A 12,130-nucleotide genomic window follows, 5' to 3' on the forward strand; every position below is an offset into this window, starting at 1 on the left:
TTCAGATCGCTAGTTCGCGTTTTGGTAGCCTATCCGTCCACTGTGGCTGCCATTCTGAGATTAGATATTCAAACGCCCATCATCCGATTGCAATCCAATGACAGGGACGCACATTTTGAAAGACAAGACAGTTAACTTAGCCTATAGGATGTATTTTGAATGTCCGGTTGTCCTCAGATAACATTCTAGTCCCATCTCGTCTTGTTAACTAAGACATAAATACAAAACATAAATTTTGTCATAGTTTTTATAATCAGATATTAGTTCTAGCTCGTCAACGTCTCATCTTAATCACAGAAAAAAGGTTTGGTAACGAATATTTTTCGTTGTTGTCTTCGTTGACGAAATTAACACTGCTCAGAATTGAAATCGCCTCCTTCGTCCTCAGTCTAGTAACGCTAAATTAATTTTTTTAAGAATGCCTTGGCCACTCTTTTCCTTATTGTAAAAGTAAATAAAAATAAAGCACTATAAAAGTATCATATAGTCCATATGACCCATTACATATCAGTGATTAATGACTTGTGGTGCTTTCACACCTGTAGATCGATTGCTTTGTTCCGAAACAGGGATTAAAATGATTACAATGTTGCTTTTTATTCTTGGTGCGGTTCGCTTTCACATGGCAAAGTTTCAAAACGGACCAAATTTGTTAATACAAGTCACACGCGAGTAAACTGTTCTCTCATTGGTCAAAGTTCCACGGTTTATTTTCCGGGATTCCACTTAGCTGTCGCGGCTGTCATCCGTCAGGATGGAACGATAACAGCTTCGCGGGCTTATTGTTGGGGGGTTTGTTTGTAGCTGTCGTTATAATAATTTATCATTTTGAGCAGGAGTCCAGGATTGATTGGGAAAACATTTTTAAAATGCACCTACAAAGAAGAGCAATAAGACGGCATTATAAAATAAAAATGTGCGCTTTGATTTTTGGCAAAGACATTTTGTCTTCAATTATTTTCATATTGCATATTTTTCCTATTTTAATTTTTGTTTTGAAAGTATGGTAAAAACTGGTAAACTGTACCAACAATTACATTTTAAAAAATATATACTTTTTGATATACCATTAAAACAAAAAAAACAGGTAGCCCATCTGAATTAGGACATTTAGGCTATCCATCTAATAGTAGCCTACCAAAATCTTATTAACAGTAGAAGTTCAATCTTACTGTAGTCTTCAAAGCTGGGTACTGTCTTATGTTTTAAAATCACAAAGGGAGTTTGGTCGCGAACTTTACAACACGCATTTACGTATTTCATGGCACACTCGTTTTATGCGTATTTGGCGGCACCTATTGTTGTGGGTGTATTATTGACATGTCAAAGTCTAGACCCTGAATATAAGACGAATATACGTTTTTTCAGATGTATTTCCAAGAAAAAAACAACGTCTTATATTCGGGTCAATACGGTATTAGCAAAACTACAAAGCTAATGCTTTTCACGGAACTTACGTAAATACCCATCATAAATTGTGATATAGCCTGGTTCGTTGGTCCGTTGGATCGGATTGCTTTCTCACTACAACCAAACCGCTCCAGAGTTCGTTTTCAATCGAGCCGAGACCACCTCGTCCAGGCGATCTCGGACCGATTATTTTGGCGCGGATCCGAGCCCAAACGAACCGAGCTAAGGGGGGAAATGCACCAGGTTCCGAAACAGCAGGCCAGGTGTGAAAGCACCCTTACATTTTGGTCACGTAAAGCTTATAGCTTCAGGAGTCTTGTAATGCAACACACAAGTGATATAGACCATTTTAGTGGTGCTTTTTGTTGTTTTAGACTTTGAAAACCCTGTTTTCCTTTCGCTTTCATTTAGTGAAAAAGAGTCAGGATGTTCCTCAAGAATTATTTCTGCAATAAAAAGTCTGTATCTTTAGTAAAATCACATAAAGTTGCAAAGTATGGTGTGCTGCTGGTGCCCTAATATTTAAGAACTGGGTTTGCTGACTCACAGATTGCAAGAGCTAAGTAGAGGTCCTAAGCAGAGGTGACCCAGTAATTGCAGTTACTAAGCTCAAAATCCTGCTTTTTCTTCATTGTGCACTCGAAGGAACTCAACCCCTTGATGTTCCAGAAGGATTTTTAGAGCTGCTGCACTGTAAATAGTTTTGATTGAAATGCAAATGCAAAATGTCACGCAGTTTGATTAAAAAGTAAAAATATAAATATAATTTATAAATAAAATTTACAATAGAAATAATTTATATAATTTATAAATAAAAGTAATATATAATTTTGTTATGATTTATTAAATAATATTGCTGTGTAAAAGATTATACTTACTGAACTGTAAATGTTTATTATTTTTAATCACTAAAAAATAAAAAAATGGTTTTGAATGAAATGTATTTGCAAAATATCATGTAGTTTGTTTCAATGGTAAAAAACATTATTTTATAATATAAATCTTACTATAAGATATACAATAAGATTTTTTTGAATAAACATTTTTACTTAAACTATGGGAGATATTTGAATGAAGACAAAAATAAGTATTTTTTGTATGACAACAAAAATGATACTGAAAATGCTTATGATTAGGTTGGTTGGGATAGAATTGTTTTTTATTATGAAATTTAAAGGGGTCATATGATGCGATTTCATTTTTTCCTTTCTCTTTGGAGTGTTACAAGTTCTTGGTGCATAAAGAAGATCTGTAAATTTGCAAAGACTAAAGTCTCAAATCCAAAGAGATATTCTTTATAAAAGTTAAGAGTCAGCCACACCTACCTAAAACGGCTAGTTCTAACACGCCCCCACATGTCTACCTCACTATGTGGGAAGATTTGCATAACACCGCCCAAATGTTCACGCAAAGAAAGAAGGCGTAACTTTTATACTCGCTGTAGTATTGTTGCCGCTGCCCCCATGTTGTGAAGACGCTGTGTGCTTCGTTGTGAAAGCGAAACTACTTTGTTTTATGTTTACGCGGCACGATGCAATGCAACGCAAAGCGTAAAAAGACAGTATAAGTCATTATAATCAGTAATTATTTCCCCACTGGAAGCAACAAATGTCTCGTTTTGTTTTATTGGTTTTGTCTCGTCGCTCCGGCCGGACATGGCATCACAGTATGGTGAGGGGCGTAACATTTCCGTCTCACGCTTGAGGTGTTTGGCCAATCACAACGCACTGGATAGCTGGCCAATCAGAGCACACCTCGCTTTTCAGACCGATGAGCTTTGTAAAAATCGACGAGTTTCAAAAAGGCGGGGCATAGAGGAGAAACAATAATGTACAGTATGTGGAAAATAATGTGTTTTTTTACTTTAAACCGCATAAACACATTTCATTACACCAAATACACAAAATAATGTTCTTTTTAGCAGCATCATATGACCCCTTTAAGTTCTTTAATGAGCGCTAAGTATCTAATTAGGAGATCTTATTTCCCGACACACTTGTTTAGGATCCGTTTTTTGCTTTGATGTGTTTATTCCATTTCAATGCCACAGCCCTTCTCTTGTTCTCATCACTCGCTATTATGCTATTGATATGGGGCAGCACAGCAAATAGCTGAGTGTATATATCCTCATTAGAAGCGAGCGTTTTTGTGATGGGAGGCGAGGCTCCGTGCTGCTGCTTGACTAATAGGGGTTGGCTGGGGCCCCTGAGGAGTCTCTAATGACCGCCTGTGTCAGATTCCCTTACAGCCGGGCTCGTGGCTCAGACACAAGGAGCTGCCCGGAGCTATGTGCGTGTATATGCGTGTGTTTGTGTTTATGTGAAAGGGTAAGTGTCACAGATACATAAACAAAGTCTCAACCAATTGCTTGTAGTTGCTGGAACTCATGTGGAAAATATTAATTGAGAGGACACTCTGAAATTAGCTGTTGATTTCTGACCTAATTTGAAGTCAGTATCATAGATGTGTTCATGAAACCTGATTTTTTTTTGTATAGAGACAGAAGTGCTAAAAATACTGGGGTGAAAGAGAGGAAGAATAATCGTGCCATGACACAAGACAGATTTGAACTTGCATCTCTCACAAGACCATCCTCACTCTAGTCTAAAGCATATATGTTAACTGCAAGTGATGTTTTTGCAGTACAATTATGTTGTGTAAGAACTTAGTGTAGTTAAGTGTAAAGAGATGCTCATCTCTATGTGATGCTATCTGTGCCCAAAGGGTCAAACAGACAGAGCAGATGTAGTTTAAGCTCAGCTTGGTGAACATCATCAATAACTCACAGGCATAATAAACTATGGATTTCTGGATCTACTCTTGCATATTTTTTGTTTTTCCTTGTTAGGATTTGGTAGGTAAACTACTAGTGTCATGTATTTCATTTATTTGTATTTATTTTTTAATAGGCATGAGAAAGTATTTTGGGCTGGAAGGCTTTGGACTGTATTCTTTATACAGTGGCTCTAATATACCATACTTAATGTATGACCGCCATTCGCAAAATGTCTAACCAGGTGGCATTTATTTTTAAATGAATATAGCACAAACACACATTTTAAGCATAAGTTAGAATTTAGGATAAAACAATAGGTATACTTAAAATCTAGACATGATTTGCCCACTGGTTGTCAAACGTTACTGTAACATGTTAATACTTAATGTGATGAACTACTCATAGATACACTGTTTGGGGAGAACTGACTTCATTTATCCACTAAAAATCACACTGACACCAGTCTTTATATAAATGGCTGGAAAAAGTTATGTTATTTATGGTGAAAGCTTTAGCATCATTTGTTTCTAGATGACACCTGGTTTGATATCTATTTCTAATGGAGTGACATTCAGACATTTTATGTGTGACCAATGTGTCCAAAAGTTCCAAATATTGTTCCTGGCCATGTTCACACACTGATTTATAAAAAAAATAAAAAATTGTGCAAGTTTGACCAGTCAGGATTTCGTCAGTGCTGAAGACTTAACTGGTCAAAACTTTTTTATTTTTACTTTCTGGACCTTAGGTTCTGTGTGTTTAATTTCCCACACGTTCACCCAAATATACAGTAGAAAAAAATACAAAATAAGTGTGCACATCCAAAACCCTGAGCCCAATTCTGGGCTTTGGATGTGTATACTTATATATACTTATATATTCAGTGGGTACGGAAAGTATTCAGACCCCCTTACATTTTTCACTCTTTGTTATATTGCAATGGGCTGAACACAAGGGAAAAAACACATTTTGTTTATTTTACTTTTAACATAGCATCAGTTTTCTATGCAATTATCTTATGGGCCATTCCATGTTGTGAAGTGGATAGAGATGTCTGTGCCATCCTCTTGAAGTCTGCTAATCAAATGCATCGCCACCATTATACACCTCTTTCAAATGCTCATTAGGCAGAGAGCCAGAAGTCTGTCAACTTTTAACATCCAATAACAGGATGCTCAGTTGGGTCCATCGCCAAGAGCTGCCACTGAAAGCTTTCTTTTTTCTGTAGGACACTTTTTTTGCTGTGTGAATTGTAATGCAGCTTTTCACGTTCTGCCACATAATTTTCTCGCTATTGATTTTCGCTTGCTTATTGCCAAGGAAATCTTGTAACCTGCAGCGAGCGGGTGAATTACGAGGCCACGGCCTGACCGACAGATGAACGGAAGGGTATATCCCTCCTCCGGCCTCTTGCGGGACCTTACAGGAGAATTGGCAATGTCAAGGGATGAGGATTTGAGAGTCAAGTGTCGCTGAATGGGAGCATTGGTGGTCTGGGTGCAGCTGCCTTGAGAACAAGTGGAAGAAATGCAGAGACAGCGAGAGTAGCGCGCCCCATGGAAGTGGACCTCTCCTTACTTTTGTCTTTCATCGTGCGGGCCAGCCGCTGAAAAGCTTGGCAGCGCCTGTGACTCCAGGCAGCTAAGCTAGCAGCTCCTAGCACTCAGTATGCAGCCAAAGTGCTGGAATGACAACGACTCCATTCATTGTGGAGGTAGAGGCAAAGGCTGTGGATCTCCTCTGTCTGTTTTGCAGAATGGGGGATACAGAAGAGGAGGGGGCACTTTCCCCAACTTGCAGTACAGCGGAGGAGGTAAGGATGAGGGAGTGAGAGAGAGAAACAGAAAGGGAGGGAGAAAGAGAGAGAGAGAGCGAGAAGAGAAAGTGGCAGCAGTGGAGGGGGACCTTCCATGCCGAATGATTGAAAGAGGCGGAGAGGAAGCAGAACTCCATCAGATGAAATGAGGTGAAAATAATTCAAGCATTAATCAAGCTTGGCCGAAAGGAGGCTGTTCTTTTTTTCCCCCTCACTCTGCGGAAGCAAACGGAGAGGTGTGAATGAAGAACTCGAGAGTTGAGACGAGAGAACTGCAGGACACTATCGAATCATGTCGGAGTCCAACAGCGGCGCAGCTTGTATGCCCGATCAGGTCAGTTGTGTTCTTGTCATATTTGTGCGGTTTTGCAACTGCATGTTCTCTTTCTATAGATGTCGAGCTACATTGAGAGGGAAATTTGAAAATGTTGCGTCTCTCGAGCGAGCGAGCACGTTACCCGACGCATCAAAGCCGCAATTGTATGAAGCTGCCCGGACGACGGTGCAGGGTCCTGAAAGAACTGAATTAATCAAGACCAAGCATTGTCTGCAGTGCCTTATTTTTCGGCCATCATTCAGGGGGCCTGTGACGACTCAATAGCCCACAGACCACGTGAGAAAGGGTCTGCAGCTCTTTAAAAACCAGACCACGTGTGGGCCAACTGAAAAGTTTTTATAACAAATTGCAGTGGGAAGTTCTGGCAACGCTGGTGGAAGGGTATGTGATAAAGTTTCCAAGGAAGTGGGCAGGAGAGCAGTGTTTGAGAGACAGAAGGAAGGAGGAAATTGTCCGGGCTGAAAGGAGGGCTGGCCCATATTTCTCCTGCTTTTTCTGTCTTCCTTCGCCTCCTTTTTTTTTTAGTCACCAAGGCTCTTGTCACTTAAACAATCATGGGGAAGATTTGTTGGAAATTAAATGGATAGATATCCGATAAGGCACTTTATGGCTCAGAAATTTATGTTGCAGCGCCAGTTTTGGTTACATCCTTTCCTTTGCCTCTGTTTCCGTTCCGCCGTTCAGTAGGAGTGTGCAAATTAGGATAAAGTAATAGTCTTGTGACTAAATAAAAACCAATACAACAAAAGTAAGTTACTTGCAGTAGTTAACAAAGATAAAACTTTTTCATTTTGTATTATTTATTTATTTAAATTAAGGAATGTCATTTGGCAGGTTTTGAGTTTTGGAATGACGACAAATCCATTTATCGTTGTCATCTTGTTTAATCTTGATATGAATGTTGGCATTCTTAGTGCTTAATTAAATCTCTTTCCATCATTTTCCGGTCTCAAATTGCATTGTCATCAAGTTATATTCGTGAACAGTTTTTAATGAGCAAATTCTCTATTTAATTAGTACAGAGAAGCATTTATAGTTCTGTTGGCCAGTTGGTCACAATGTCATTGCAATGCATTATTTTGGTCTTGTGTAATGTTGAGAGCGGCTTTTTTTTGCAACCCTTAACCCTTAATCAATAACCCTAGTCCTAACCTTTGCCCTCATATTCATTTCAAAAAATTTTTTGTTCTAGTCTTATTGTTATAGGTTAGACAGACATCACTAGCTGTCAGTCCTTGACATTGAGCAGCGGTCATCTGACCTTGTCAGTTTGGTTGACCACATTCCTCCTTAGTCTTTTTGTACAGAAATAGCATGTAATTTTACTTTTGAATAATTACATATTTATTATGTATCATTGAGAAATATTCATGGTTGTGACATCATAACCATGAGCATTAACATATCGGTTCCTGTTAAAGTCACTGGTCATTTACAGTGATAGAAGGCTTAGAGGTACAATAGCAACAGCCTGTTTAATTGTTAATAAAAGTATCAGAGAAAAGGAAAATGATCAGATAAAAATTGTCACTTTTAAAGAGGCGATTTTTTCCCCTTGAGGTCATCCTTATAATCTGTAACACATTTCACTTGAGAAATATATGCAAATGACAAAATATTAATAACATAAATTTATACACGCACACTTTTTTTTTTTTACTGTGATCAAGGGAAATTTGTTACTTTGTAGTATTTGACCCTTGTAAAGACGCTGTTTGTTTTCTGAACATCCTTCAGAGAGAATTTGATCAGGTGTACTGATTTATTTGATCATTTCTAGCAGTGCTAGAACGCTGAGAGGCACCACAGACTCAGGTGTCCACTGTCCAGCTGTAGAGCTCACTGATTTATCACACACACACACACACACACACACACACACACACACACACACACACACACACACACAGACAGAGCCGGTGCATCTGCCAGAGCCCCCACACCACACCCTCCACACACACACACACACACACACACACACACACACACACACACACACAGACAGACAGAGAAGGCGCATCTGCCAGAGCCTCCAGCCTCCAGCCTCCAAACCCCTCATGTGTACTCAGTCACGTGTGTATACGGTGGGGAAACATCATTTCTCTAAATAAGCCTAAACAATATGCATAACTTAGAATGATATTGCATCCTTTTTCATTTTTTATTTACACGTGCAAACAATGGCAATGTGCAAACTGAAGTTTACATACCTGTAATGTACACAATAAATATATTGTCTACAAATGTTAAAAATTTTACAAAATACAGTAAAATTATATGAATAAATCTACATAATCAAACATACATGACCAAACCTAAACTTAGTAACGCTTCAGATTGACTACTGTATTTATTTATATTATATATAATATTTTTTGTATTGGATTTCTTGTTTCAATTGTAGTTATGTTTAAAAACAAATTTTGTTTTGATCTATATGATTGCACTTCATTTGCATGCATGCATATGTTTGAAGGGCAGTAGCATTTTGTTTAATCACTCAGTTGCTGTCAGGACTACCTAAACAGAAATGTTTGCATTACACAAATATAACTGTATTAACAGAAATTAGTTGTTCACTTTTTTAAAGAGGCATCACTGATATAGGCTCTCTGTATACAACACTAAGAACTAATTGATAATAAATCCTATAAATCATAAATCCTATTACAAATTACTTGGCCCATCAAAATGGGCAGCGTTCTCCAAGCATAGCTATATAATTTTCTCCGATTAATTCTGTGCTGGAGATTTAGTTCTGTCTTTTTTGACAGCTTGGGCTCTATGGAGCTCTTATATTAGCTCTGTGATATGGCTAATTCTGCTGAATGCTGTAGTAGTATTGTCTAATGCTATCTGTTGGAGTACAGCATGCTTGACTAATAATTTAGATAATATGAGCCAGTCATTTAATTGTAGTCACATCTTACTGGGTCAAAATGTCTTCACAGTAATCTAAAGTATGATAATCAGCGTTTAAAAGGGTCATATGATGTTGCTAAAAAGAACATTATTTTGTGTATTTGGTGTAATGAAATGTGTAGGGCTGCCCCCTAATAGTCGACTAATCGTTAGTCGACCAGAAGAGGCTTGGTCGACCAAAATTTTATTAGTCGCTTAGTCGCATTAAAAATGAATGAATAAATAAATCCACAGGCGAAGTCACACAGTTAGTGATGGACAGATCGCTAACGGCTAGTCTATGGTAATACAGTACATCAGGCAGGACATCCAAACGCTCGCCTATCATTCATCGACCTCAAATATGGCTTATCATCTGGAATATGTAAGTATTAGCAACTTTACATGGCTGCTTAATCTAATGTTAACTTAGAGAAATGTGTGCTATTCAAGTGTCTGTGTGGAGTGTAGAAGCTGAACAGCAGAGCACGCTCACTGCAGGACAGATGGAGGCGCCGGTGCGCTTACTTAGTCTTAAAATAGCCTAGGCTACTCTGTAATTTTTGGTCATTCAGATAAGAGTAATACATCTTTCAAATCTGTAAAGACTACGTTTATTTGTGTGCACTCACAATAATAACAAAACGCGCTTTTGTAAAATAATGAAATCAAACAGGATGCGCTTTATGACTTCTCGGTCTGTGAACTTGAGCGCGAAACTCCGTGTATATCTTTGCCTTACAGACATTAAAAATATATATAGAGAGAGTGAAATGTCTACTTTCAGATGAACCAATTCAAATGGAAAACAAATATTATCAGATTATGTAATCCATATGAAACAAGGTGCATCACTATTGCGGAGTTGACAAGTCAGTGTCGCCGAGTTCATCTCTTAAACAGAGAACAAAGAAAGCACTAGTTTATCAAATTATTAAAATGTTAATGCAGTCTCCTTACTGTTTTTCACTGACACATTACTTCTGCCGGTGCGCTGTGGCAAGCTTTATACGTGTGCTTGAGCGCTAATGGCTATGTAGGCAATTAAAGGCACATTATAATGATTTAATGATATAATGATATAATGACCAGAAAAATCCTTAGTCGAGGGAAGCCCTAGAAATGTGTTTATGCGGTTTAAGGTTAAAAAAACACATTATTTTCCACATACTGTACATTATTGTTTCTCCTCTATGCCCCGCCTTTCTGAAACGCTTTCTGTGTTTAAACGAGGCGTTTAAAGATGGCGTGGACCAGTTTTAACTTTTATAAATAATATCTCTTTGGGTTTGAGACTTTAGTCTTTGCAACTTTAGGGATCTTATCTATTCACGAACAGCTTGTAATACTCCAAAGAGAAAGGAAAACTTGAAATCGCATCATATAACCCCTTTAAAAAAACAAAGTGTTTAGAAAGTGTTTTGATTGCAGCACTTGATCATTTATGTTACTGTTAAAGAGATGCTATGTCTATTGATTGGTATCACATAAAGACCCAAAGAGCACCAAATAATGCTAGGAAAGAGCAAGTGAGTGCAGCAATAAATTATCTTTTTAACAGTGTAGCTATAAAACTGCTTCACGTGTAAGGTGTGTCATGCACAGGTATGTAAGCTTGTGTGAGCATGTACTGTCAATAATATTTGTTACGTAAGGTATATAACCTAGCTAGCATAATGTCAGCGAACTGCACAGATTGTCTGAACGTATATCACCAACAATCTTATTTTTTCTTATTTATAGTTTGAGACATAGTTTTGATGTTGTGTGTGTACACATGGATAGATGGAAGTTCAGTAAGGTCCAACAATCAGACCACAGTGTTCTGTTTTGCATTTTTCTAATTGAATACAAATATTTTTATTGCAAATATTATCAGCATAGCGGTGTATATGAGGTTTATTTATAAAAGCAACATCAATTGCATAATTTCTTAGTATTCAGTATTTCCGATAGCTTTAACATTCAGTCCAACTGCTTGAACTCCATGGTGATCAAGTTGCACAGCTTGATTTGACAATAAGCATCTTGTGCTTAAATGGAAGAACATCTGACCTTTTGTACAAAGTTCACATGCAGTGTCACAAATTTGCTTAGTTAAATTACTGTCTTAGAATCTTGTGTAGAATCTTTAGTTTATTATTATTATTTTTTATTTAAAACATAAAAGTATTAATATTTATTTGATTTAAAAGCTTGTTTATTTTCATGTTAAAATTTTAATTTTTGATCTCAGATTTTCAATGTAGACACACAGATTTTTGAAGCCCACTGTATAGGAGAGAGAAAGGAGAGAGAGGGAAAAGCAGTTCAGAAGCATATGTGTTCTCGGAGGCAGTGGTCTCTCCTGTCTCACACTCACTGTGCTCCTGTGCTTCCAGATTCTTTCTTTCTTTCTTTCTTTCTTTCTTTCTTTCTTTCTTGCTTCATTTCTCTCTACCCTTCATGTACTGATTTTATATGAATTATCTTTACGCCTGTTTTTCAGTTATTTTCTAAACTTTGCACTATATTCACCAGTAGCATGTTTGATATTTTTCCTAAGACTTGTGACTTGTCATTTTGTCCATGTGACTTTCAGAACTTTCTAGGTGAATGTTGTCTGTCTGAACAGCTGTTATAGCTGCCTGCAGTAGTGAGTGACCCTCACTCAGTCATGAGTACTTTCCTCAGGCTTAATCACTTTTAAACTCCCTGTCCTTTCTGACTCCCTTTACCTCTCGTGGGCATTTGTTTCCTTTACTTTCCACAAGTTTCCTTAAAGGGGTCATATGATGCTATTTTAAAGATCATTATTTTGTGTATTTGGTGTAACAGAATATGTTGACATGCTTTAATGTTCAAAAAACACATTATTTTTCAAATACTGTACATTATTGTAGGCCCTCTA

At 37.6% G+C, this 12,130-nt stretch overlaps 1 protein-coding gene across 1 annotated transcript in view; it reads left to right on the forward strand.

Moving 5' to 3' along the window:
* Window positions 1-6,095: 6,095 nt before the first annotated feature.
* The window catches only part of LOC107599892 (sodium- and chloride-dependent glycine transporter 1-like), a 43,727-nt gene continuing 37,692 nt past the window's right edge, over window positions 6,096-12,130 (forward strand). Inside the window, exon 1 of the mRNA XM_016291610.1 lies at window positions 6,096-6,336. Coding sequence (XP_016147096.1) covers window positions 6,295-6,336 — 42 coding nt within the window. The 5' untranslated portion in view covers window positions 6,096-6,294. The remainder of the gene's footprint in view (window positions 6,337-12,130) is intronic.

Source organism: Sinocyclocheilus grahami, unplaced genomic scaffold, assembly GCF_001515645.1.
Source record: "Sinocyclocheilus grahami isolate Dianchi unplaced genomic scaffold, SAMN03320097.WGS_v1.1 scaffold274.1, whole genome shotgun sequence".
In the NCBI taxonomy this organism is placed as follows: Eukaryota; Metazoa; Chordata; class Actinopteri; order Cypriniformes; family Cyprinidae; genus Sinocyclocheilus; species Sinocyclocheilus grahami.